At 46.3% G+C, this 27,824-nt stretch overlaps 1 protein-coding gene across 8 annotated transcripts in view; it reads right to left on the minus strand.

Annotated features, from left to right (window-relative positions):
• Window positions 1-27,824, minus strand: part of mcf2la (mcf.2 cell line derived transforming sequence-like a) — a 34,361-nt gene extending 6,537 nt beyond the window's left edge. For 4 of the 8 annotated variants that reach the window (XR_013767673.1, XM_079185699.1, XM_079185703.1 and 1 more), the window contains exons 1-22: window positions 24,094-24,219; window positions 11,876-11,959; window positions 10,661-10,775; window positions 8,709-8,799; window positions 4,193-4,306; window positions 3,972-4,088; window positions 3,715-3,864; window positions 3,493-3,617; window positions 3,291-3,405; window positions 3,082-3,201; window positions 2,500-2,691; window positions 2,189-2,380; window positions 1,938-2,091; window positions 1,793-1,845; window positions 1,562-1,641; window positions 1,401-1,467; window positions 1,185-1,300; window positions 985-1,054; window positions 782-874; window positions 605-697; window positions 396-521; window positions 76-297 (exon numbers count right to left, since the gene is read on the minus strand). Coding sequence is in view for 7 of the 8 variants with exons in the window: in XM_079185699.1 (XP_079041825.1) it covers window positions 76-297; window positions 396-521; window positions 605-697; window positions 782-874; window positions 985-1,054; window positions 1,185-1,300; window positions 1,401-1,467; window positions 1,562-1,641; window positions 1,793-1,845; window positions 1,938-2,091; window positions 2,189-2,380; window positions 2,500-2,691; window positions 3,082-3,201; window positions 3,291-3,405; window positions 3,493-3,617; window positions 3,715-3,864; window positions 3,972-4,088; window positions 4,193-4,306; window positions 8,709-8,799; window positions 10,661-10,775; window positions 11,876-11,959; window positions 24,094-24,208 (2,604 nt within the window). In the remaining variant the exon portion in view is untranslated. Of the gene's footprint in view, window positions 1-75; window positions 298-395; window positions 522-604; window positions 698-781; window positions 875-984; window positions 1,055-1,184; window positions 1,301-1,400; window positions 1,468-1,561; window positions 1,642-1,792; window positions 1,846-1,937; window positions 2,092-2,188; window positions 2,381-2,499; window positions 2,692-3,081; window positions 3,202-3,290; window positions 3,406-3,492; window positions 3,618-3,714; window positions 3,865-3,971; window positions 4,089-4,192; window positions 4,307-8,708; window positions 8,800-10,660; window positions 10,776-11,875; window positions 11,960-20,000; window positions 20,136-24,093; window positions 24,220-25,894; window positions 26,005-27,742 lie in introns of those variants that run through there. The other 4 variants (XM_079185702.1, XM_079185700.1, XM_079185701.1 and 1 more) reach the window with 3 other exon arrangements.

Consider the following 27,824-nt stretch of genomic DNA (forward strand, 5'->3'; position numbering starts at 1 on the left):
AGGAGAACGAAGACACACAGTCAGCCCCTGATCTTTCACCCCGGCAACTAAAAACCCAGATTCACGCGAGCTTACGCTGAGGGAGTGCTTGAAGCTGTAGGACGGAGCTTTCTCGTAGCCCTCCCCGTTCTCCTCCCTCCTCTTGCAGAAGAGCACCGCCTTCTCGTGCAGGAACAGGTGCCTCTGCATGGGCTTGAACCGGGCCAGGTCTTTGACTTTGGCGTGACCTTTTTTGTGCTCCGTCCACACGCTGAAGGAGCCCTGCATCAGCAGGCGACCCAGATCCGACAGGTTACCCTGCAGTAGGGAGAAGACCGACAGATATTTGATCCTCCGCTCTTGCACGAGTCAACTGACTAAACGGCTGCGTCCGAATCATCCGAACCGTCCCCGACCTCGTATCCCGTGATGGCGATGAGGTGCATGGAGTCGTTGACAGCCTTCAAGATCCCCAGGATGGAGGAGAGAGCTTGCTGTAGGTCATCACAGCCGTCGCATCCCTTGCTGTACTTCAACAACTCCTGCAAACACACAACATACGTTTGTGAATACAGTGAGACTGAAAATAAGCCCACATGGATACACAGTTAAAACATCAGCTCACCTTCAGCAGCAGCTGGTACTTGGTGATTCTCTGGACGGGTTTAAGGAGGTAGGAGTCCAAACCAAGTTTATGTTCCAGCTTCTTCTGGCACTCCTGGTTCACATAAAACACAACGAGGATTTGAGTTCATCGTTCTTATGAGCCACACGGAAAGGGGCGAAGGGTTAAAAGTTCTACCTGGAAGAAGGCACAGTCGGAGCACTGTCTCCACAAGCTCTCAGAGCGAGGTTTATTCTGGCAGTACGCCTCGTAGATCTGCAGGTCCTTCATCTACAGCGAGACGTAAAATCATGTCCGTCATTGATTTTGACTTTTTAAGATAAAGATATGTTGTTTTTTTTTATTGGCTCATTATGAGGAAGCAGGAGGTAAGCGCTCACCCTCTCTAAAAAGCAGTGGCCCACTAGTTCTGGGCAGTCAGTGTACGCTTCCAGTTCTTTAAGAAACGTCCTGGAGACAAACGACATGAAGGTTTAGAGTGTCGGTTATTCACCTTCTTGCCAAGAGTTCCATGAGAAGATTGATACCACTCTCGCATCTGTACGGCAGCTTAGCTTAGCATAAATACTGGGGGTTTCACCTCTTATGAAACTGGTAGATTTCAGACATGTTGCCAAACAGGACGACCTTCTTGCTCAGCAGGGTGCTGGGGATGAGGTGAGCCATGGCTGGGTTGTCCATCTCGGCCGCGTAGCCCTGGAGTTTGAACATCACGCGCGTCACAGATACGGAGAGCGGACGCACGTACCGGTTTACAACTCAGCGGTCAATTTGAAGTGACGTGACCAACACTCACCTCCAGCACGCACAGCAGCTCCTCCACGTACGCTCTCTCCGTCTCCAGCAGTTCATTCATCACGTGGCTGCAACACAGCAAAAGCAAGACGTTTCCGTCAGTTACAGGATCACTGATTTTCTCATCTATGGCTCTGAGGATGACCTTTGACCCCCCCTTACCGCCGAAGCACTGCCAGGTTTTCTTCCTCTTCTGAGAGAGAAGCATGTCTGGTGCCACCGTTATGTATGGGAGACTCCACCTGGACATGCACACATTCATATGGAGTATTTGACTAAACATGTCTCACCATTTTGAGGGATAATTGACTCGTAAAATAGAGAAAGAAAAATGTAATAAAATCCAGCTTCAATATTGACTGCCAATCAATGGATTACTAGTCATGCATTTACCCTTTTGCAGATGGCATTATCTGCAGAGTATCTTCTCTCTTTTCTCTGTTGATCTGAAGGACAGAGAAAAAACACTTACCAGGTCAGAGGATTTAAAAACCAAGTCTTCCTCACTAAACCAGTTCATCTATTGATGCAGGCTTACTGGGAGAGGAGAGCGGAGACTTCACTTCAGGCCTCGGTGCCACTGGCTGGACCGGTCTGGTCTGTTTGGCGGCGAGTTTCTTCAGGCTGACGCGTCTCTTCTCGAACATCTCCTGAACGGAGCTTTGCTTCAGGAAGACTCTCTCCACCTGGTCCTGATGGAGACCAAACACGATCGCAGGTAATGCGGCGAATTAACTCAAAAACTTAAACCGAATACAATTTCGTCCGTTAAATCCACGTCCTACTGACCCTGAGCTGAGTTGTGAGCACAGCCTCATACTGGCAGCAGATGGCGCTGCGGTCGGCGACGGCGTGCAGCGGCGCCGTGTCCAGGTATCGCTCCAGCTCCTGCAGAGCTGCTTCAGCTCCATCCTGAGACTGACAGCGGTCTACTGGCTGACTGGCCACCAGGAAGATGCCCTCCTCACACCACCGTGACGCCTAGGAGGAAAATATTTATAGAAATGATGGACCACAAAGAAATGTTCCATCTTCTATTACTTAACTCCAAAAAAAAAATCTTTCTCCACATCCCATGCACACACAATCTGGCTCACTACCTTCTCCAGAGCGTGGTGGAGCTCCATCGCCTTGAGCAGGAGGCTCTTCTTGCTCCTCAGAGTAAAGCTGATCTCCTCGCACACTCCCCTCAGCTCGCTGCACTTGGGCCTGATGGAGTCCTCGGCGTAGTGGGAATTGTCTATCAGCGTGTCACCTTCACACGCCAGGGTCAGGGCACGGTCCAGTGCGTCCTGTTCGAAAACACAGCGGCGATGTCTGTTTTTAATATCGAAATATTGAGGATACGTGGAGAATGGCGGGCTGGCAGCAGTGGACACGCTGACTATGAAACAACCTGTTCTCCTTCTCTGTCCTCTCCTTCTAAGTAGAGTGTCCATTACCATGCTGGACGGAGCGGGACACATACTTTGTACAAATCAATAAACCTCTTTCGGTTTCTTTAAAGACCCTATATCAGCATTTTCACATGTGAAGCTTGTGCAGTGAGTAGGGGGATGGGATAGAGCGTCACATTGATTATATCATTAGCCATATGGCTTCAAGGATGCATCAAAGGGGAAAGTGTCGGGCATGTGTCGCATGATGAATCAGGACAGTGTGCGTGTACGTGTGTGTCTTACACAGGCTTTGTCCTCGAGTCCGCTGAGCTCTAGGAGGACGTGCTCAGCGTGGGCGGGGCTTACGCTGACCTCAGAGAAACCCGACAGCCGCTCTGATGTCACGTCGAGATGGGCGCGCACCTGCGAACGAGCACATGGTCAACACGTTGCGCCACGCGCGCACACGCATATATTGCCCGTTAAGCCACACTTCCCATAATTCAACTCACTTCACGGAAGTGCTGTTCAAAATGGCGGAGCTGCAGACACTGCTCCAGCTTGGTGCGGTGACGCTCCCAGAAATCATCAAACGCCGTCTCGGTTTCGTCCAGCTGAGCCAGGAGTCTGAGAGGAAGGAGGAGAGAGGATTCATTGATGCGTTCAGGGACAACTCCCTCGCCTGTTAATGTTTGCATTCGTCCCTTCTTTTACCTCTGCACGGTAGCCAAGTTTTCCAGTTCGTCACTGGTCATGCAGTATTCAGGGTCCGTCTGTAGAGGCTCGTTTATACACTCCAACAGCCGTCCACCTTGAGACAGAGCCACCTGCAGGTCCTCCTGGAAAAATCCCAACAAATCATTTTGTTCAACACTCTCGCGGCAACAGAGAACAATCGCCTCCACTGTTCCGGCCTTCGTAAAGCGCATATCTGACCTTCATCTTATCCTTCTTCAGAGTGTGCGTGTGCAGCAGGTTGGTGGTGGCCTCGGCATCGTTGGGCAACTCCGTCTCTGCAAGCTCAGTGCCGAACGCCTGCAGGGTCTGAGCCGTGGTCTTCACCATGAGGGCGAAGGCCTCGATTGCCTGTGGAGGTAGACATACAAGGTCGCACAAGAGCAGTCAAACTGGGTTGTTTTTGCCACGGAACACAACAAAAATGAAACAGACAGAATGCATGTGCGTGTACACACAGTGCGGTGTGAGATCCAGCTGTCATGGCGGTATTCCTGCGTTCCTCCCAGCTCTGTGGTCAGTTGTCCCGGGTCGATATAAGCATGGAGCTCAGTCACCGAACTCAGCATCACCACCTGATAAAACACAACCGGCTGATTATACGAAGTGTCATTTGTTAAAAGACGGTCCTGCGTAACTTACAATACATAAAGAAGGAGAGACGGTGCACAAGTCACACCTTCATTTTGAACTCATCCCTGTTGTACTTGAACAGGAAGTCTGACAGAGTCCGCTGGAGCAAAGTAGTGGGACGCAGCACCAGAACCAAGTGTAAGTTCCCTGGAAATGAACCCTGAGAGAGAAAAACAGGACGTTTTTTAGCAAACCAAGTATGTTTCAGAGGAAATCAGGTGTAGAAATAGTCTGTCAGGATAAAATTCAGGCCTTCAGTTTTTGTTTTTATAGTGAGGTTGAAAGTAAATAGTCACAGATGCCATATTGGATTTGATTAACACAACTAAAAAACAAAGTTTCAATATAGCTGCTTTCTACACTTTCATGCATTGTATCAAGTTCAGTGCTGCTGGAGAGGTGTGAAGCTAGACGCTATAAAACAGCTGTCCCTCTGCTACAATCCTGAACCATGAAGAGTTTAGTTTTTTTCTGGGATTTAATATCCACTAAATCTCTTACATTGCCTCACAGTTGCTCCCTTGTTGCCCCTCCTCATCTAGAAAGCTGTGACTACAAGGTAAATTAGTCCTGTGGCTTTGGGAGTAACCGCCGCCTTTTGTCTCTCCACCGCCGCGCTAACAGGTTAAAAGCGTAGAATTGCCTTTACACAGACAACAGCCCAAGAGGCCACTCAGCTGAAAGGCTATATTGGTTATGGCTTCCTCTAAAAGCCTGGGTGGATTGCTCCACCCTGTTAGGCATCATAAATCGATGTAGGGTGACATGCTCACACTCACACACACACACACACATAAACACAGAGGGCCAGAGGCAAGCTGAGAGATGTGTGACAAGCTCATTAAATCCTCAGCGTTGGCATAAATTAAGCAGGAAAAAAAAAAAAGTGTGGATATTGTAGAAAAATACAAATATTCAGGAAGTATGAAGTTCGATCACCGCCCGGTCAAACATCATTCCTGCTTGTTCCTGGCTTTTCTGTCGCTGACATTTTAGAAGCAGCAGTGGTGCGTCCTGAGCTGCTCATGCAAAAACAACCAATAGACTAAAACATTGTAGAATAGCAATGGAAATGTTTTGGTTCTTTCAATCTCTAAACCATTTAGAGGGATGCATATGAGAGGAAACAACATATTATCTGGCGTCTTGCATCGCTACAAAATGGTGACACCCACTGCCTGCATCCGTCGTCGTCCATCAGAATCACAGCGAACATCCCATAAAAACACTGTCTAATGGCTTAAATTTAGGCCTGCGCACACATACATCACAGTCATTAAATGGACTGCACGGCGTTGCCATGGAAACCTTTCTCATTGGGAAAAAAACCGCATGGAGCGAGATGGAATGCAAGAGAGAGTGATGATACAGAGAGAGACAGTGTGTGTGTGTGTGTGTGTGTGTGTTCGAGGGAGTCTTTTAAAAGTCACTCTGCTGCTCCACTCATTTATTTTTGGCACACACACACACACACCCACACACACCCACACACACACACACTTCGCCTGCTGTGATGCTGATGAAAGACAGCCAGGTTGGAAAATTCAACGCTCGCTCTACATCGGTTCCTCTCTAATTTTCACCGACGGCGTATTTTCAATAACACCTGCAGATGCTAAACTGTCAGAAAGATGCAGCTAAAAAGCTAAATATACCAGCTATTTAGGACGTTAATTAGATGAAAATATAAAAGCGGATTCTTGCTCGACCAACAACACGCCAGACAAAAACACAGCGAGCAATGCAGCTGTAATTGGAACCCATTAAATTCAATAAACCCTGAGAGGTCGCGGTCTAATTTGTGCCTCTGCATTAACATGATAATACACAATCTGTTGGGTGCATTCCCCTGACACATGAACACAGACATGCTAATGTGCACACACCTCCCCTGGACGCACACTTCGACGTTAAAGCGAGGCACACTTCTCACAGATAAAGAGCGCACATAAATAAATGATTAGGATTAGAATATCATTTTCTGTTGACCAGGGTGATTTATATTCTTTCGGGGAGGAAAACCACTCCAGTCGGTGTCCTCTAATGACATCCACATAGTTCTCCTGGGAGCTGGATATACCTCCCTCCACATGCTCAAACCCCCTCTGTGTGCATCTCTTTTGGCCATGAAAAGTGTCCACACTATGACAAAGAGATTGACAAAGGATGGCGTCCCGTAACTGCCTTTTAGCCGGTAACAAATTCAAGCCTCTTCTTTGCCCCAGCTGATGGAGCGGCCCGCAGTGTTCCCGTATGCTTCAATGACTGCATATCTATTAATTTAATAAGCAACTGTTGCCTATTTCATGGTGGCGACAAAGTTCATCCTCAGTTTTAATTAGGCTAGAAACTGCTGGTCAGATGAACAACATGGCGGTGTGAGAGCATCAGGTGCGGTACACTAATCTCTGGCTTTACATGACAATACTGCCCTCTCCTCTCCTCTTTTCTATCTGGCGGGAGAACCGGCAAATGGCAGCGGGCAACCTTGAATGGCCTTGGTGAGCACAGCGTCTCGCTGGAAGACGAGCGACCTTCATCCTGCAGCCATTGGCTGGTGGAGAACACGCGAGTCACCTGCTCCTCGCGCCTTCAGGTTACGTTATAATGCTGCACGCTTCCATCGCGGACTTCTCGGGACACAGTAAAGCCGAAACACCTGGTGTATCTTTTTAAGTGGGACTTACGTTTAAGGGTCTAGCGATTGACTAAATAAGGACCTGATTTTTTTTAATCTTTTTGAAATATTAGTAAGCGTCCTGTCAACAAAAAGCACCACAGACAAGAATATCAGCCTCTAACCTGCTCTACAGCACGAGATTTAAAAGCTCTTCCAACATGAAAAAAAAAAGATAAACAGTACCCTCAACAAAAGCCTGAACATTTCATCAAATACAGACGAAAATAACAAATGCAGTGTTCCCAGTTGTTCTGAGTGCTACTTTTCAAAGTGCTGTGTGGGAAGGGAAGTAGAAGATGACTCCGAGGAGCAAAGAGACGGTAGAAGCACAAAGCAAAGAAGTGAGGTAATGGATTAAAAAAGACCTGCTTCTCTACGCAGCCTATTATGTTTTTATTGCCCTAGTTTTATTGTCCTCAAATACCGAACTTGAGTTTTATGCTGATTAAACAATCGAGGTATAAGAGGTTAATGAATGAGCCTCACAGGTGCTGCTAGGTGGACTTTGTTCCCTTTGGACAGAGTGTTTCCAGTCTTAATGCCCGTCAAGTCATCGGCCATTCATAAAAACATAAAATTGTATTTGATAAAAAGGACTTTGGTTAAGTGTTATATCAATTCCTCCTTAACATGTATACTTTGCCTGATAAAATGCAAGTGTTTCCATGTATTTTGGTTTGTTTCTCATTATTCCAGACAGACTAAAACAGGCAGGACTGGGCCAATGGACTGGACTAAGATAATAGACCTGGAATGGTCCATTGTGACTGGTGGGGGGGGGGGGGGGGGGGGGGGGTGTCTTGAGTGTGCAGATGTTTGTGTCTCCAGGTTAAATTGACTTGGCGGAGTAATTATAAAGCGAGGAGCTTCATAAAGACTTATTGTCACAGTGGGGATAGTTTCTTAGAAATACCAGGACAGGGCTATTATATTTGATTATAATCAGTGTCCAATTAGCATATATTAGCATATATCTGCATATGCTGAACATAGGCGGTGTAGTGCAGGATGAGCATCTTAACAACAGATGTGTAGGGTGTGGTGAAGCCTTGTCCTCGTGCTGGTTAATCATGATTCAAAGATGGAGTGAATGGAGGACAATCCAGGAAGCCGATAGATATTAAACTATCACAAAGGGAGCTAATAAGGTAGTGATCGTGTCTGGAGACTTCACCCTTACACACACACTTCTTTCAGATAAACATGATTGTCTCTCCTCTCTTCCTCTTTTCTCAACTCGTCATCCCCCATTTTCTCTGTTGAAACATTCCCCTGCATCCCCTTCTCTTTCACCCATGTAAACGCCTCTTCGATTCATCATCTCAGAGAGGAGAGAGAGAGTTTGACACGGTCCAAGAAGAAGTGGGCTAGTAGGCTAACGGCTCGCACAGTTTGGACACTCTGCGTCTTAACAGGACGGCGTCTCATCGCGCACACACATGCACGCACTGTGTTCACATGTTGCGAGAATCCACCGCCCACTAACGGCATAACACGCTATTTTTAACTCCCCTCCTGCTTCGGTTCAACGTCCAGAAGGAAAAAACAACACAGTCGCTAAATTGCCATCCGTGTTCTTCCTGTACACAGCGAATAAATCAAAACTCACACACATAATGGAAAGATTGTACAAGCTAGCACACACACAAAACACCAAAACAGCCATTACTATAAGGGGTGACAAACCAAATTATACACTCACACAGCTGACACCAGCAACTACACAGATCTGTGTTTAAAGAAGCAATGCAATCAGTCCAAACCAGCCATTTGTAGTCGTCAGAGGTACATCATCAGCAAATGATGCACAGAAACAAACTGATCCCATTGACTCACACACACACACACACACACACACACACACACACACACAGGGTCTTACAGCGATGCGGAGCAGGGTAGCCCTGACGGCGGCCCATCGGTCCAGTCGTCTGTCGATGACCAGGATGAAACCCACGGCTGATGCTGCAACGCTGCAGGGGAGAAGCACACACCATTATCACCACTGTGTCCTTTGGACACCACATTGAAGTCGTTGGTTTTTAGACAACAGGTCCAAATGACGATTAAGGACTAAATTCACAGATTTCAGCCTCATCACAGAAAATATACTAAGAATTTTTAACCCACAAATACGCTGCAAATGTTCAAATGTATGCCCATCTTTCAAAGTGCTTTCTTTACATCAGACCAGCTCACTGCAACTGACGCATAATAGCAAATATAAAAATGATGTAAAAATGACGGGTACGCAGGGGTCTTCACAAGAGAAGAGAAGATTATTTGGGGATCAAAAAGCAATGCTGGGAGAGGTTAAAACCTTTGTAACTACTGCCAGTGTGTGTGGTAATCATCTGTCATCAGTGATGATTATTAGAGACCCTTGTGATTACCATGGTAACCTTGGCTCTGCGTTAATATGTGTGTGTGTGAAAATCTTCATTCATTCCACAGGCAGCCCCATATGTAGCAACCTCATTAAGCTAGTGTGTGTGTGTGTGTGTGTGTGTGTGTGTGTGTGTGTGTGTGTGTGTGTGTGTGTGAATGCAGTATTTCCGGCTGAGGTCCTGCTGGGCATCCTGACATCTAAAACACACAAGTATAATGAATAAAGCCCGACGCGCACAGACACACACACACTGTGGGGCCAACATAGAAATACTGCTGAGGTGGTCCATCTGGGCGTCATTATCAGCCAATTTTCATCATCGCTTACAGATACATTAAGAAAACATAACACTACCCAGTGAACGCTGCGACATCAAATCCTCAATCCATCTCTACTGGAAGAAAATGTTCGAACCACTTGAATGAACCCGGATGAAAATCTGAGGGAGATCTTTGCTATTCCAAGACAAAAAAAACACACAAATCCTTAATATCCCTTTGCATCCAGCAATAATCCATTCTTCCTTCAATTTCCCTTATTCCGCTGTTGTGAGTGTTCAATCCCTGCATCCACAATCCTCTGTTTGCAGCTCGCGGATGGAAAGAGGTGACCGTTCACATCCTTAAAGAGCATCTCCCTCCTCCTTCCCCTTCTCCCTCTGCTCCTCCACCACCTGCCTCCCGGCCTCGGCCAATTAAAAACAAGCCCTGCATCTTGCTGTTCCCCCACAGCCAATCAGGGCGCAGAGTGCAGCCGATTGGCAGCTGGGTGCAGATAGCTGGCGGGGAGAAAGGGAGGGGGGGGGGGGATATGAAAGGTGATGAGCCACAAAAAAAAAAAAGAAAAAGAAATTTAGGCCGCCATGACACATGAACATTTGTATAGATGCATACATCTCCATCCTTTCTCCTCCCCTTAATTATGTGTGTATATGCATGAGTATGCGGCGCTCTGCACTAAAGGAGAGGTGAAAGAAAGGGAGGGGAGGTGAGAGGGAGGAGAGGAGGAGGAAGGACAGAGGGAAGGAAAGAGGTGTGTATGATCAATGAGCAAAACAAATTGTGTTGAATTCAACCTCAAGCCACTTCTTTCAAGGTGAGGATTATTGCGGTATTTTAATTATTTCTAGAATTAAATTAAAATCATCCGATTATAAGTGGGGGTCTTGTATTATTCTATACATATAATATTTCTTGTTTCTTTCCATTCTCAAAATCTATTTCCGTGCAATCTTCCATTCTCTCCAAAATGCATTTCTTTCTGTCTTTTGTGCAGTAGCTGTCCTTGCGGCAGGCCTTTTGTATCGCTCTGCTGACATCTGGTGGCTCCATGTGGTATCGCACCCTCACAAACCGGCCAGACCCCCTTCACAGTTTGTTGTCAAACCAAAGGAAGCTGCGGAGGAGGAGGCGGCGTGCATGTGTGTGTGTGTGTGTGATGCTTACCTGGGGATGCTGCTGAGGTAGCCGAGGACATTTTGGACCTCCTCGTCCTCCAGCTCGCTGAAATCTGGGAACTCTGGGAAGACGATGACGGGGTTGCCGTTCATCCCGCGGCCCCCTGAAGACACAGGGGTCAGGATTCAAGATTAAAATACATGCGACATGATTTTAAATCCGTTTTCCACAAATCACTTCTGACCGACGTACAAAAGGACAGAAACTAAAACAAAAGTGTGAAATCAGACGGGCCTCACACACACACACACACACACACACACACACACACACACTAGGCCTTCTCTTTCATTGGTGGGTCAAGTTGCAAAGCAGATCATCATGATGATGAATTATTCACATGCCGTCACTCGGCAGGCATTATCGTCACGGTAAACCAACACAGGGCCCGAAGTGTGTGTTTCTGTGTGCACACGTTTCTGTGTGAGCAGCTGTTTGTGTCGCACTTTAAACGCGATGCTTCTTTTCATGAGAACTTTACTCTCCAAAAAATGTTGGTAAATGAAAGCAACAGGAGTGAATCCACAAAAATGAACTAAGACGAATAGTGGTCGTCTGTTGCATTATTTTAACAACCCAAATTTGCTCCATCTGTAAATTAAATCAACCTTTAGTTTATTTGAATGTGAATTTGCAAAAACAACCCAATCTAATCTAATCCACGCTGCCTATCGAAAAAAAACAAACATCTATCTGGGGTCACTAGTTCATCCTGAACTTTACTTCACTGTAATTCAACAGTAATGCATTGTTTCATTCAATTGCGTTTAAGTGTCTTCAAAATGTCGGGTCTAATTGTGTTAGAATGTAGAAAAACAGTGGTCGCAAGAGTTGCAGTTAATTAGTTACATTTTGGTAAACGAGAATCTCTCACAAGCTAATTATCACTAAGCCTGATGGTACAATAACACGAGAATGGTGTGTGTGTGTGTGTGTGTGTGTGTGTGTGTGTGTGTGTGTGTGTGTGTGTGTGTGTGTGTGTGTGTGTGTGTGTGTGTGTGTGTGTGTGTGTGTGTGTGTGTGTGTGTGTGTGTGTGTGTGTGTGTGTGTGTGTGTGTGTGTGTGTGTGTGTGTGTGTGTGTGTGTGTGTGTGTGTGTGTGTGTGTGTGTGTGTGTGTGTGTGTGTGTGTGTGTGTGTGTGTGTGTGTGTGTGTGTGTGTGTGTGTGTGTGTGTGTGTGTGTGTGTGTGTGTGTCAAACCAACCTGGCCGGATGGCAAACTGTTTCTGGAGTTCAGAGCCGATTTCTGCTGCACACAGGGGACCATCCTCGCTCTGCAGAATGCCATCTGAGGAGAAAGACCCGAAACACATCGTTATTGTCGCCCTGTAGAACTGGCGGACGAGGCTATCAGCTCTTTGCGACTAAGAACAGCCGATTGCATTTGGCCGAGGTCGGCTGAAACGTTACAAAACGGGATCAGATGACAGAGACGAAGAAGAAACTGTGGCAGTTTAACCACGTTCAGATATGGAGCCAGTAATTCAGTGTGACCCATCTTTATAGCCAACAGCTGAGGTGTGTATGAAGGGTGTTGGCTAGCTATTGGTGTCCAACTATGCAACCATTCCAAGCCTTGTTGTTAAACAGACATTTTATATGCGTATAGACACTTCAGATGACACTAAGAGAAGAGAGACCAGGAAGTGCAAAGCGGAGAGCTTCCAAAGAGGAGAAAGGGAAGGAGAGGGGAGAAAGCGAGGTAAGATTTCCTCATCTCTCCGGCCAAGCTGGATTACAGTAATCTCATTTAGCCCTCCGAGACACGTAGACACAGAGGAATACAGAGATAAAAACAACGCTCTCCACCACCCGTTCGGCTGCCATGTGTGACCCATGTATGCCAAAAACACAAGGGAGGGAATTGTGTACAATCGTGTGAATGAAAACTGTGATGTTTCTGTCATGTCAGTGTGTGTGTGTGTGTGTGTGTGTGTGTGTGTGTGTGTGTGTGTGTGTGTGTGTGTGTGTGTGTGTGTGTGTGTGTGTGTGTGTGTGTGTGTGTGTGTGTGTGTGTGTGTGTGTGTGTGTGTGTGTGTGTTCGGCAGTATGGACAAAGGCTGGCGCTGAGAGCGGTGTGAGGGGAGTGTTGCAAGGTTTCCAGGCAGTATGGCGGGGCTGGCAGCGAGCGGCATCAATTACCATCTAAGTGCAAAAACGAGCAAACTGTTCATATTTTAGAAGAGAGCCAGCAGTCCAGTCGGCTTTCTTACTGATACTTCAACTGGTGCAGAAACTTATACCAGGAGGCTGTTTCCGTAGATCGTACAACTAGCATCCTCCATCATAAATGCATCGGGCAAGAAAACTGCCCATTCTGATGTCCTGATCAGATGTGACGTGAGGACACTGTTGTTTTTCTGCATGCGATGAAGAAACCCGGCAGATTAAGGGCTTAGATCCTCGGTAATGCTACGCACCAGTGTGTCAGCGCACCGTTGGCTAGACTGTGACTCACACCGCAGGTCTCATGTGTAGTCCGCACTTAGCACAGGGCAGCATGCGTTGGAGCTGTTTACGGCTAAACAGGCAACGCAAAACACATGTAGTTGTGGTCGGGCAGGAATCTATTACACTGAGAGTGAACAACACTGGCTGGCACACACACACACATATATAGTTGTAATGCCAGTAAGGCACTGGGCATGGCTCCTGATATCAAGGGATTACATTAAGATGACAGAACAGTGACTCAGGAATCATCCGGCTTAGATACACAAACACTGACATAAATCATTCATTTTCGACCACCTCGTGAGTAATACGCTACAGGAGAGAGGCAGCAAGGACAGAAGAGGAAGGAGGGAAGGAAGCAGACATTAGCAAAGGATTTATAGAAGGAATTATATAATTTGTCAAAGAAAAGTAGTAGAAAAACAAGACAGAAGAAGGGAAAGAGTTAGGGAGAGTCTAAAAGAGCAGGATGCCGTTTAGAGCGATGGTAAAGCAGGTCCACTTTAATAGACTTTAACAGACCACAGAGCTTCCACCGAAGTCGACCGGCCCTGTAATTTAACCCGAAACAACAACTCTACCACAATTAGCAGAAACCAGAAAGGAGGAAGGGAGGATGTGCTCTATAAAAAAACACAATAAGTAGAGCTTGAGAGGGCCACGGTTGTCTTCTCGAAGCGCTCCCACGTTCAGACTGTGTGCGAGCAAGTCGTGCGTCAGGGTGTGCGTTTCGGACAGCTGTCAGTTCAGCGTGTCGGGCAGTAAGCCGGGGTTAAGACCCAAACTCTGGGGCACCGCCAGACATGTGCATCCCTCTCTGACTCTATGTATCTAGTGTGTGTGTGTATCTGGAGGAAGGCCTTACAACCAAGGTCTCGCAATGTAAAAATGTAGGCAATAGGAATCACAGCTTTCGAGTCTCCATCAAAAGAACTCTGACCCAGGAGTCACTCAGCATGTCGTTTGCAGGTGGGAACACACAGCTGATTGAGATCAGCTAATTAGACCCCTTTTACAACTCGTTGTCCTCCAAATTCAAACCAGCTGTGTGGTCTACCGTCCACTTTTCAACAATTCATCTTTCTGAATATAGGAAAGAAGAAAAAAAGATGCCTTTTGATTTGATTGTAAATGACCAATAAACTAACTTTCATCAGCCGCGCATGCTCGTTGGGGTGAACGGGCGAGGACATATCAGACATTCAGGCGTCGGGCTGCTTTTCACTGGTGCTGAAACCCTAAAACTCCCCGCTTTGTCCTCAGCCGAATGAATGAAATTAAGCTATAGCGGCCGGGGCTGCAAGTGAACCCCTTTTCCCACCAAACACACACACACACACACACACACACACACACACACTGGAAGTGGGGCAACGCAGCCAAACACAAATAGTGATTATGGGGGGCCTAGAAAGAATGTCCCTCCGCCTCCTTGTACCCTTCCCCCAAGCCCTGACACCCCTTCACTATTTCATTCATCCTTTTTCCCGGGGGCTGAGCTGAGTGGAAAACTGATACATAACCCAACTATCTGCCCATTAGAAGTAGATATTACAGCTTCGAGCTCTAGTTTATCAGTGTCCCTTCAGCTCTATTCCACAGTTAAAGTCACCGTTAAGTTGCTCTCAAAGAAACATTGTAAGAACTCGCGTCATGACTTATATTTACGTTTTCAGGATTTAAATATGGGACAAACTCAACAACAAGTAAAAGCCAACTGAATCACACAGATTCCTGAGCGTGTCTCCAGCTGAAAGCCTGTTTGTGTGCGAGAGAGGATTTAGAGGTGAAAGGGAGGGGGAGGGGGGGGGGGGGGGGGGGGGGGGGGGTGAGGCAGTCGGAAAAAAAAAAAAAAAAAGAGTGTGGAGGTGCTCTGGCCTCAATAGGATGAAATGGAGGACAGGGTTTCTTTACACATGCCTACATATTTAATGTGTTGGCCTGGTGCTAGTTGATACTGTGGATGTGTTTTCTGTGTGGTAGGAGGTCAACACTTCACTGTAAAATACACACATTGTATACGACAAGGTGGCCGTCTCTTTCTTTCCAATTTCGAGCCACTGTTTCAAGAGTTGCTATCATTTGATGACCATGTTATAGGTGAAAACATTGTTTTGGGTTTTTTTAGGCCTCAACACAATCACCAACTTTGTGAAGGTATTATCTTATTATATGAAAACATGCATTTGCATGCATGAGGGTTAAACTAATGAATCAGTATGCTGAAATCATGAGGGAAGTATTAGTCTAACTAAATAATGTCAACTATCGGCCTTCAAACGGCACTATGGTCTAAAATACCAGCAAAACAAAGTGTTTGAGGCACAGCCTGCAGACTGATTATCTCATCTGTCTCAGCATCTCGCCCCACACACTTAAACAATAAATGAGTCAGTGCACACACTGTGTATACGTGTTTGGATTTGATTACAGCAAACACTCCTTTCCAATGTAATTTGTAAAAACTCAATTTGTGAAACGCACTCTTGGTTAGGTCAGCACTGCGAGGTGAAAGAGAGGCAACGGCCCAATTAAGTCTCATGAAGGTGCAGTCCATTACACACACACAAAGCGTCGTCTGTGGCCGTCTCACTCACACCGCCTCCTCCTCCTCCTCCTCCTCCTCCTCCTCCTCCTCCTCCTCCTCCACGCTCGAGTTCCTACAGGTTTTCATTGCTGACAACACATTGTCAGTTCAAAGATGGCAGCCAGCTGTTCTGTGCTGGTTATTGGCCGCCGGTGCTGGTGTGCTGGTCAAAGTTCAAAGCCACAGGAAGCTGTGAGAGCTTTCTGATGTTCGCTCGAACACACTCATGCACGCACGGGACCCCCGGCTGAGGACTGCGCAAACAAAAACAAGCATGACATGGCTGGACGGCGGTGCATCAACACGCAGAAACAACCTCAGACACAGAGAAAAATGCTTATACACACACAATGCAGGCGTAACTTCTCAGCTAGATTCAAGCAGTTTGTTCAATAGATTCCTGTCTTAAATAATAATCCTAATATTTCGGGCTGCAACGGAGCACCATAGGAAATAAACTGTGATGTTGAGTGAGCTCAGCTATTGATCCTGCCATTAAAATAAAGTAGAGGATCGAGACATTCATAAGACGGACGTCCAGCACTCAGGCGTCACTGAGACCTTCAGCCCCTCCATCTGCTGCTCTGGTATGCAACAAACGGAACGGACCGACTTGGAACGTAGACTTGAAGGCACTAGGTTGGAGAAACGAGGTTTGTGTGTGGTGTGGGTGTGTGTGTGTGTGTGTGTGTGTGTGTGTGTGTGTGTGTGTGTGTGTGTGTGTGGGGGGAGGGTGTGGCAGCGGGGTTAAAAGTTGCTGCGTTGCTATCAAATGCCAGCAGAGAGATGGCCAGCTGCGTTGTGTATATTTGCATATAGGGAAGGAAGAATTTGCCAGCCGCTCTGCAGCTGTGTGTGTGTGTGTGTGTGTGTACGTGCACTTGTGTGAGGGAATCTGAGCTCTATTATCTGGCATTATAGTCAGGGTTTACCAAAGTCCCATCTGTCACTGCTGTGGGGTATCTGACACACACACATACAGGACAGGGGCACAACCACACACCATGCCAAACAACAACTGGGTCAGACGACCAACAGTGGCCTTGAACCTGTGTTTGTGTGTGTAGTGCCCCATGTCTAACTCCCGGAGCTTGAATTAGTGTGGATCAGGAAGACAAGCAGCCAGACGAACATTCAAATATTACTGATGCTCACACGAGTTCAATCCTGATCGTTTGTGCCGTCAGGGGACACCCCACTGAGGATATTCCATCATCTGTATTTGCTTTTCTGCAAGAGCTTCCTTGGTCGAGTCGTTTTGATGCAGCACAGCATCAAACATCCGACACATGTATGTCTTTTTTGAGGCCAAGAAGCTGAAAGTCATGTGCTCTTCCTGCAACGGTTAGAAATCCACAACAATGGGTTCAGGCCCGACTCCGTCACTGGCAGCGAGCCCCGATTTACTGAATAGATGGTGGCATCATCATCTCAGCAAAACAACACACTACTGTCCCCCCTGTCTGCAGTCTGTGCTGCCGTCACAACACACACACACACACACACACACACGCACCAGATCGGAGGACACGTATCCATCCAACGCTCACGCAAATCCGTTGCAAAATCTAACAATTAGCAGAGAAGATTTGGGCTTGAATTGCATTAAGTAAATACAAAAATAGCTGTCGTCACATCATGTAAACTTAATGTGAAGTTAAAAATGTGCATCCACCCTTTCTGCGTGGAGATAGGCACCAAGCGCCGTGGACCTCCACCTGCTTCAGTCGACATTCTCGTGGGAATTTATGAATCATAGGGCCACCTAAACACATGTGAGCTGTTGAGGCATGTGTGGCGCAACGCACTAAACTACAAAGCGCACACTCGCAATCTTGTGGGTTTAAATGCAGGTCCTCCTCCCTTCCTCTCTCGCCACCATTAGTCAAAAACCAGCAGCCTTTTTTTAGCTGCCTCTGGCTATGCCGGTCATTACAACGCACAGAACAAAGAAGAACATGAAAACTGAGGAAGACAGAGAGACTAAGAGGGAGGCAGCGAATGACTAAAGAATCCAGCAGGTCTGTGTTTTTACTTGCCCTCAAAGAAGCCTGCAGCTGTAGGAAAACACTGACACTACTCTTTTACACAATGACATCATGCACCGGAAGTAAGACTTATCTTCTACGATACGCTTAAAAGGTCGCCGAGGGTGTGTTGGATTCACTTTCGGAGGTTTTGAGGACAGCAGGAAACCACCTCAATTAAAAATTGAGAGTACGCTGAGCTCGGCTTGCACAGAAATTTGATCCTAATAAGTTGATACTAAATCATATCTGTGCTGGAGTTGAACAGGTCATGATGAAAAGGTCAGGAATCCTCAACAGAAAGTGATCCTTCTCTTAAAAGCTTACACGTCGGGCACGATGAGAAGGAGATCTGCCCCAGAGTCACAAGCAGCTTTGGCTCATTTCAACTAAGTTAGAAGGTCTGTTTGCATCTTTTTGGCCGAGGTCAATGTACATAATGCTGAATGTATTCATTCTGACCAATGTTAAATGAGGCATTGCATTCATTTTATAGTTCAAGTTCATTTTACTTGGGGTTTAGCATTCAAACGGACACGTCTAACACATTGGATTTCCCTCCTTTTTAAAATCAGTCTCTTGCAAATCCCCTCCCGTTAGACACGCAGGACGCTAAAAGCAAACGGACTTCAGGTCAAAGCTACACAGCGAGAAGACACTGGAGCTGCTCTGAGCCGTGTATTAGCCTGATAAATGTGTTGCTACCTTCAAAATCAATATGTTTGATTTGTTGTGTCTTGCTGTTGATGTCATCCTATCCCCCCTCAGGGATCATTAAAGATTCATCCCATCCACTTTATACAATCTAGCTCTGGAGTACATTTATTGATAAAGTACTCTGGCTTTTGTGTTGCTGCACTTCTTTTTTGCTGTAAATGACTCTGGAGGACAAAATAAATTGACTGACTGGTACATGACAACAACTGCTGCTAAGTCCAATGCAAACAGGTCATTTCAAAAGCAACATAGATGCTTCATGTTCTTCTATGAAACACACACACACACACATGCATGGATCCACATCCCAGATTGCATTACGGGAGCTTAGCTGAGACTTGACAACTACTAATCTTGAATTGGCAAAAAAGCAACTGTGGGACAGGTTTATGCCTTGGTACTAACCGTGTGTGTGTGTGTGTGAGTGAGTGAGTGAGAGAGCGGGCTGCATACGCTCACGAGATAACCTCAGTCCATCTGCCAGGAGAGCAAACACGGTCACTGCACAGCAACACAAAACATAACTCACCACCGACACACCTTAAAAAGAAAAAAGCCTGCAGAGGGCCAAGAAAAGCACGACGAGCTCTCTTATCAACATTGTGGTTCACGGGTTTTCCATTAATGCACATCAGCGCAAACACAAACTGAATAAATAAGAGTCGACCAACGAACACAACTGAGAGAAAGGGGAGGAGATGTTGACATTCAAACTCTCAAAAGGGTTTTGTCCCAACGCTGCTCCCAACTGACAGGAGGAAACACACTGTGTTAATGGGACCAAAGTGATTAACATGCGGCCAGCGTGCTCTCCGCTGTGCGTGGCTGGGTGTGTGTGTGTGTGTGTGTGTACTGTACACGGTAGGACCTCACGTTAACATACAGCTCGACCCCACAGTTGGAGCCCGAGGAGCACTTCACATTAGGTTACGTAACCGTCTGATGGACGCAAACGCCTCCGGCAGGGGAAGCATCTTTGGACAATGAGACGAAATCAATGTGGGTAACAAAGTCAGGTCATGTTCATTCATTCTGCTCGTTCATACTTAACGACCGATCTGCTTTTAACAGCCGATGACGGAATACTTGGAACGACATTTGTAACGGTAGTGGCGATGACTTGAGTGTGTCCAACACTTGTGTCCACTATATAGAGGGACGTTTTACAGATGAAGAAACAAGACGCGTCAGCGCTCGCTGTGTCTCGTGGTTGTCAAATGTGACCCGAGAACCAAAGGAAAGCAAACAAGCTCCTGCATCATACAGCCGCAGTGTTCAGTTAAACTGTTTGCTAACTAAGACTTGTGGCACGGATGAAGAATGAACGAAACTCACACAAAAACCTTTAAGAACTGCAAGAAGTCTGTTTCTGCGCAGCACACACACACACACACAAAAAAGCACCTGCAGAATTCTCACATTATTATCTCTCTCTCTCTCTCTCTCTATATAGACAGTATATATATATATAAAACACGTATTCACACACAAGAAACACACACTCCAACAACATCGACAGTCCAGTTCTTCCTCAGACACTTTACCTGTCATCATCTTCAGTTGCAGCCACAGTCTGGTGATATCGTGGCAGAGTAGAGACACTCGGTTTAGAGCCATTGTTTTGCCGGTACATGTATGCCCCCCTGACACGCGTGCACACACACGCACACACACACAGTTAAAACACACTCACACCGCCGCATATTCGGTCAGAGCCCATCGCGGTGGGAGTTCAGGCAGTCCATTCCACCGTGGCAGTGGACTTCAGCCGCTTACTGAGCTGTCAGTGCATCAGCGCAGCCCACACACACACACACACAGCTCCCCCCCCATCCCATCTGTACCAGCCAGCGAGGCGGAGTTTCACATGATCCGCCTCCAGCTTCACATGTCACAGTGTTTTCACTGAAAGGCTGTCTCTGCCCTTTGCAGAGACAGCAACTGCTAATAACTAATAACGATTATCATCCTCCTTATGAATAATCTCTGCAGTGTTGCCATTTCGTTGATGAATTAGATTTCTGCATTAATACATGTATTTGTTTTGAACACTGTGCTGTATGAAATATGGTCTAAATTAGCTGCGTTTGAACGCACCGAGCTGGCAGAGCAGTGAACTAAAAGTTCCAACTTCAGCTCATGTAAAGTCAACACAAAGTGTGTACTCATCATGGTGCCAGAGGGAACGGAGGCCTCTTTCTCTCTGCTTTTCTCACACTCTCTCACAGACACAAAACACACACACACAATGCCAGTGAAGACAGCAGGGGGACCCAGTGTGCCACACTAACACATTCTCTCACACAGAGATGCAGTGAGAAGCTGGACTGGTGGAGACGTGAATAGACCCCTCAGGGACTCAATTCATAAAATGCTTTTGTGCCGAGGAAAACACACACTTAAAACTGTTGCTCGTTCTCCTTCACATGAACAAGGAATACAGTAACTCCTCACATTTGATTTTCTCACGAGGCCATCAGTTCTGCTTGCATCTTCCCGAACTTTGACATTTAAAGACACACAAGGTGTGGTTGCTTCTGTTTGTCTGTTCACCGCTGCAGGATAGCCCGGTCGGTGTGCTCTGGAATTAGCATTTCGCTCAAAATAAATTCCAGTTTGCATAAAGAAAGACGGTCTCACGGCACAGGCTAGTGAGCTGCATTGTGGGAAGGGTAGGATCCAGCATTTCTGATGCTTGATCCATATGGATTTAAGGTCAGCAGGTTCCCTTCACTTCATGAATGTGCAACACTGCTTGAGGGCAGTTCCCATAAACCCCTAGTCTTCCTTTTCGGTTTTCTCTCTGCACAAAAACAGAAATGCGTTCATCATTAGGGGTCAACGTTTAAGTAAATATGGACTAAAATATGGGGTCATGGTGGCAGAAATTGTAGGAGGACTGAGATTAGAACACAGGGAGATGAAAAACAATGCATGTGTGAGATTAAGAGTTAGATTAAAGATGGATCGCTCCGTCTAGTCGGAGATAAGATTATCAATAAATGAAGGGATTCAACAGAGTTTGAGCCGGCGGGATTTAAAAAGATCTGGCCGTGACAATGGAGGTTGTGTGAAAAAGCAGCACCGACTGCGTGTGTGTTTACCTCCTGTCAGATTTAGATGATAGAGCACGTTGGCTGTGCGACAGGAAGAGCCAGAGGCTTTATAATGGTTCATTTCCTGTCTCCGCTGCCTTATGATCCAGCAGCTCTGACAGCAGCCAGTTTCACCCGCGGGTGGCTGATTTACAGTCACACCCTGAACACTGTTGGTACACTACAAGTGTCAATAATGAGCTGGTTTAAGACACTTTGTGCGTTGTGTTATGTATGTGGGAATCATCACGACTGATGATCTCAACAGTTGAAATCAGCCACAAAATAAACTTTATCGTGACGTGATCTTCTCTTATGAAAGGGTCGTCATCATCCGATTTGTTCAACAATAAACAGTGTGTGTTAGTGCATGAGTTAATATGACACATGCGAAGCCTCTAACATCAACGGGACATCCGAGTGTGTTTACATGGGATGCAGAGCAGACTTCAGTGTGTGTGTGTGTATGTGTGTGTGTACGGGATGTAAAGGAGACCCGAGTGCGTGCGGGATGTGGTGCAGACTACAGCTAGAATAACTCCCAGCTCGATTATTTATTTGAGACTCAAAGATCAAACACTATTGGCCGGCCGGAGTGTAAACAGGAAGAGACCAATTGAGAAGTGACTCACAGGCCCCGAACCAAGCAGCAGAGGAGAAAAGGTGTGAACGCTTTGAATCAGCAATTAACTGGCTGGAAACCAGTTGCAATGTCTGAAAGATACAATAAAGAGAAGTGTGAGACTCAAACAAATGTTGTGGAAGAAAAGAGAATCTACAAGCGATTCTGAGCCATTTCTATCCAATTTGCGTCGCAATTTACTGTCTTTTTGACTCTTTCTCTGTGCAAAAATCAAACAGTTATGATAATCTAACTGTGCATGCATCATCATAATCACCACCAACTGTGGCTGACTGGTTTGGAGAAGGGAAGTGAATCAAACAAAGACCACAGCCAGGCGCCTTTGTTACATGTGATATCTTCCACTTCCCCCTATTGCTATACGCTCACCTGTCAAATAAAACACCGACCACATTTAAACTCATGCTTTATACATGCGACAGAATTGTCACAAGTGTTTTTTTAGATGCAACTGTCCTCCGAGGAGTCATTAATGTTCTAATAAACCCCAATGAAACAAATTCAACGCTACAGGGATCCTCTGATGAACTGACCTGCAGTGACAAAGCTAATAAATGTGGGTTTACGGCTCAAATCCGGCTCACAGAACCTCCAATAAATCCCCGATCAGGAGGAGGACGATAAACACGAGGGAGAGGAGAGTGTGTGTCGAAGGGCCGGGGTCAGTCAACAACCACTCAGATGATGAGCAGGGGTTTGTATCTGCAAGAGGGATGTCACGGGAAAGAGAATCATGAGAATACTCGTGAAAAAGGAAGTTTTGACACAAAGGGGGGGGGGGGGGGGGGGGGGGGGACTATGTCACGATGGATCATCATTCAGGAAAACACCAGGGGAAGTTACAGCAGCTGACCAAAACAAAACCACGGCTTTAAAGATCTACAAGACAAATCTACGCAAGTATCTCAGCTCGCGTCTCAGCGTCTCACACCCCAAAAACAAGCAAGACGTGGGAATGTGAGTCGGCGAAGCAACAGCAAGGAGGAAAATAAGATCAAGAGCAGAAAAAAAAACAACGCAGCACCCGTCTCCGTGACACAGCATTTGTAGAACAGCTCTGGCTAAAAATACACCTGTCATCTCTAAATACAGACCAAAGCCAACAGGAAACGGACCAGAATAGAGCCGAATCGTCAGCGATCTAAAAACCATCAAGCACACCCACACACACTGCACAGTCTTCAGACACCTGGGAGTCTGCCCGATCGATGGTGCACAAATAGTCCGTCTCACACGCACACAGGCTGTCAGATAATTAAGCCACCTTTTATTGAACATCCTTGAGTAAATAAGGATGTATGTCGGATACTATATTGCTCTTGGTTCCCTTTGATAGGCCACAGGAGACATTTATCAGGCGGCAGAAATAAAGTCGGTATGTTTTCTTGTCCAGCTTTGAATCTTCACTTTGCACAATATGAAAACAACATGAAATGGAGAATTGCACATGACTTTCTCCACGGCCATTAAATCAATTAATAAACACCCCTCGTAGAAACGCCTTGAAGACAGAACGCATCACCTGTGCTGTCGTCACCCCGCTGACTTTGCAAGGTTTGCAATGCTTCCTCTTCACGACAGAAGAGCGGAGACGGCCTTGTTGAAGGAAACAAACATGGAATTGGTGCTTTTCTGAACGTTTAAGGGTGTATACGTGACGCTTGCAGCTCCTGCTGTTGTCCTCATGGAGGACTGTTCACGAGGGTATTGGAATAACATACATGTAATTATCATGTGGCAAACAAATGCTACCTACAAAACACCTACAAACAACATTATATAGACTTAAGAGTTCTGTCTTCCCCTCCGTAAAGAAACAGCCACGTTTTCCATCCCGACTCGAGCCCTCTCCACGGACACACACACACACACACACACACATATCTCTGCAAAACTCACGATGCAGCCGTTGGCAGCACTGGGTGCATCTGTAGTAGCTCTCCATCTCCTCCAGAGAGATGCGGACAAACCTCTCGCCTGCATGTTCCGGTCTCCTGTCTGTGCGTTCCTTCATCGCGTCCCTCCGTCTGCTCTCCTCTTCCTCCCTCAGCGACAGATACAGAAGAGCATCGCCCGCCTCATCCTGCTCTCCTCATTTGTATTTCCACTCCCTCCCCGTCTGTCTCTCTTGCACACACACACACCTGTGAGAGTTGTGGAGTGATTACACCACTCCTCTTTCCTCCGCCCCTCCCTGCTGCTGTGCAATTCTGTATACCTTTATCTGAGCGAGACGCTCGGAACACATGCCGATAAATAATCACTTGCACTGCATTTTGTCTCGTCAGTTGCCAAAGACACCACACATTTCATGTAGTGCTGACTCCTTTAAAATCCTTTCAAAATAAGACTATTTTAAAACAAGACCATTGACACTGCAGATAAGAGTTGTATATACTAAAAGAGTTCATAGTCCAGCAAGGAACTGGTTGTCAGTGTCTCTAACTTCCCGCCTTAAACTGAAAGCCTTTAATCTCCAGCACAGCTACACAAACTAGTATTCTGGTAACAACATTGATATCAAGGCCTACGCTGGTTTGCATGGTTTGTCAGCAGAGACTGTGTTATTTTAGCCTCAACGATGAAGTTCTCAGCTTTGACTCTCAGTATCATCGGTGGCAGCACGTGAATGAATCAGCTATAAGCTGGAAGTCAGATGTCTTTGTGACACATAAAGAGCCTAAACGGATGGCAGTGTTTGGATAGAAACGCTGCGACACAAAATCATCCTCCCGTAATGTCTACAAACCAAGAGGACTCCTCTGACCATGTCTGGCTTCCGGCCTTGTGAGAAAGTTGTTTGTCGTGATTAGGCTGTGCCGCGTGACTGACGCGACCCTTGAAATGACCCCTTTCCAGAGGCCGACCGGTGAACACTCACCTCGTCTGCTCGTCTGCGTGTATTTACGATTCCGCTTCCTTTCTGCTGGTTGACGGACGCAGCAGAGGTTGGCAGACATGATGAAGCAACACCAGTCCGCTTGTCTTTCTAATCAGTTTCTGTTTATCCGTCCGTGAGCAAAGGTTTCTGCTGCTGGTGTATTGAGACATGCGGTGAGTTATTAATTAGCCACTCACAAGGTATATATACCAGGTAATCAGTTACAGAGGTCAAACACCAAAGAGGGCAGCGTTCAAGGATTTAGTGAACGCTAGTGCCTCCGCTGGTCCGCTCAGTCCGCAACATTAAGGAACACGACAACATGTTGGGAAGTGCAGTGCGTTTACTGGATGTTAGATGAGAATACTGACGACTTCATACAACACAGATACTGGTCCTAAAGGCCTAGCTTGGCACAAAGACTTGAAGCAGGAAGACAGTTAGTTTAGCTCCCTTAAAGTGCCTTTCGACAGCTCCAATGCTGTCATATTTACATGTTGTATTGATAATATCTAGAGTGGGAAGTACATGTAAAATCATGTCTGGCATTTCATGTTATTGTTCCCTATGGTCAAATTTAAAGCCACTTAAACTACCGCAGACATACTGCAGCATCAGCAGTAAACTAAAGAGTAAGTTCCTCTATTATGTTTCAATAATAAGGGGGAGAAGCAACGGCAGAGAGGAAATCCTGTCCCGTCATCCTGTCACATTTGATTTTAAAATAAACAGACGCCGCTGACCAGAACGCTCTGTGACGCGCATCACAAAATATGAACCGAAACTTTTAACCAGCAGCACCGGCAGACTAGCACCAACCTGTTGGTCCACAGCTCCTGCGGGTCAACAGACCGATGGACGCGGACAGATCGTGAAGCAGTCCACTCAGCACCTCTTGGCCCTCTTGAACTAACTCCAGTAGAGACATCGTCACATCACAGTAGCTTTCATACTACGTCTGAGAGCTTGTTCTTCAAGCCGCCCGCCTCGCCTCCTCCTCCTCCTCCTCCTCCTCCTCCTCCTCCTCCTCCTCCTCCTCCTCCTCCTCCTCCTCCTCCTCCTCCTCCTCCTCCTCCTCCTCCTCCTCCTCCTCCTCCTCCTCCTCCTCCTCCTCGATGGAGCCGCTGTGTTTGCTCTTGTGAACGTGCAATTGTTTATCTCACTTCATGTCTGCTTTGTTTATCGCAGGAAGAGAGGGGCGGAGGGATGACATCAACCCCTCTACAGCTAATTATACAAACTTAGCAGATACGTGTGTGTGTGTGTGATTTTGACTGTTTGCCCAGGGTACAAAACTACACTGAAAACAGATACAATCACCTTGTTTTTTGGGTTTTATTTCCAACTTAAAAGCGCAACAACACATTCTCTGGTGTCGGAGTAAATCAATAATGTGTGTTTTTCTTCTCTAAGATAAAGAAAGTGTCAACTATCCCATATTATCTTCCCAATAACACCTACCAACTCACTTTGTCCTCCGGTGATGGATTTTCTCATCAACACATGATACCAAAAGCTGCACAAGGCTACGATTTAACACCATGAATGATGATATTATACACTATTTAATGTGACATCGAACACGTGGGCAGTTATTAAAAGGTCTGAAAGCAGGGAACAAGGAACCAGAATGCTGGAGAAACGAAACTGGTCTTACAACCGGTTTCTTGCTGCTTTTGATTTCTTCTTCGTGACTCAGTCCTGCTTATGATTTAATGCAGCAGCTCTGACGACAGGAGCTTCAGGGGCTTTTTTTGGGAGCGTTTACACAGGAAACGGGGAGAAAACGAAGATCGGTGCCGTAAAGCTGAATCACGTCATCTTTATTCCACCTAATTCATCATCACACAAACATTCCCAATTTGAAGTTCAAAAGGTAGTAAGCGGTGATGGTCATGCGCTTTTCATTAAGTGGCATTCATTAGATTTATCAATCAATCAAGAAGGCCGAAAAATCAAAACCTATGCCCTCCTTATCTGGAATGGCTGCCAAACGAATCACACCGACAACAAAACGCAATTATTCGGACTTGTTCTTGGTAAAGAACATTCTGGCATGATGTACAATAGATACTGGTCATAGTAATTGATACTATTTAGACTGGTACTATTTATAGCTGTCTTTTAATTAAACAACGTCACAGAGAGACACAGCAATGGAATAAAGGGGGCTTGCATGCAACCTGTTGCTCTCTGCCTGAAGAACATGATGCACAAGGTACAACTGTGTTTGAATTATGGATATTGTAGTTCACTGCAATGTTTTGTCCAACGTTTAGTCACTTTTTTTATATCTTCTCACTGGGTTAAATCACTCCTTGTTATGGTGGAACCTCCGACAAGACACCTCGGATCAAAATCCCATTTTCAAAACTAGATTTGCAACACACAAGCTGTGACTTGCCCCATGAGGTTATTTTTTTCCTCTTTCACTCATTTTGACATATTGAACTAATCAGAAGAAACACATATTGACCAACGCATGAACATGTGACAGGCTTTACAGAACTCAATCGTTTGTGAGATTGGACCATTCGCAAAGCTTAAGCTGCATCAACTTCTGAAATTGTCTAAGTTCAGTGTGCGACATGTCTTCTACTGCGACCAAGACGACCGTCTGTGCACATATAGGGCGATAAAGTGACAAGTTACTGCAGGGATCCCTACCACTGATTGTCGACGGCACCTCCGGCGTTTGGTCCAAGTCGTCCGGTACCGACAGCTTCTCTCCCATCTTTGCCCGCGGGAC

Source organism: Pholis gunnellus (genome assembly GCF_910591455.1).
Source record: "Pholis gunnellus genome assembly, chromosome: 24".
Classification (NCBI taxonomy): domain Eukaryota; kingdom Metazoa; phylum Chordata; class Actinopteri; order Perciformes; family Pholidae; genus Pholis; species Pholis gunnellus.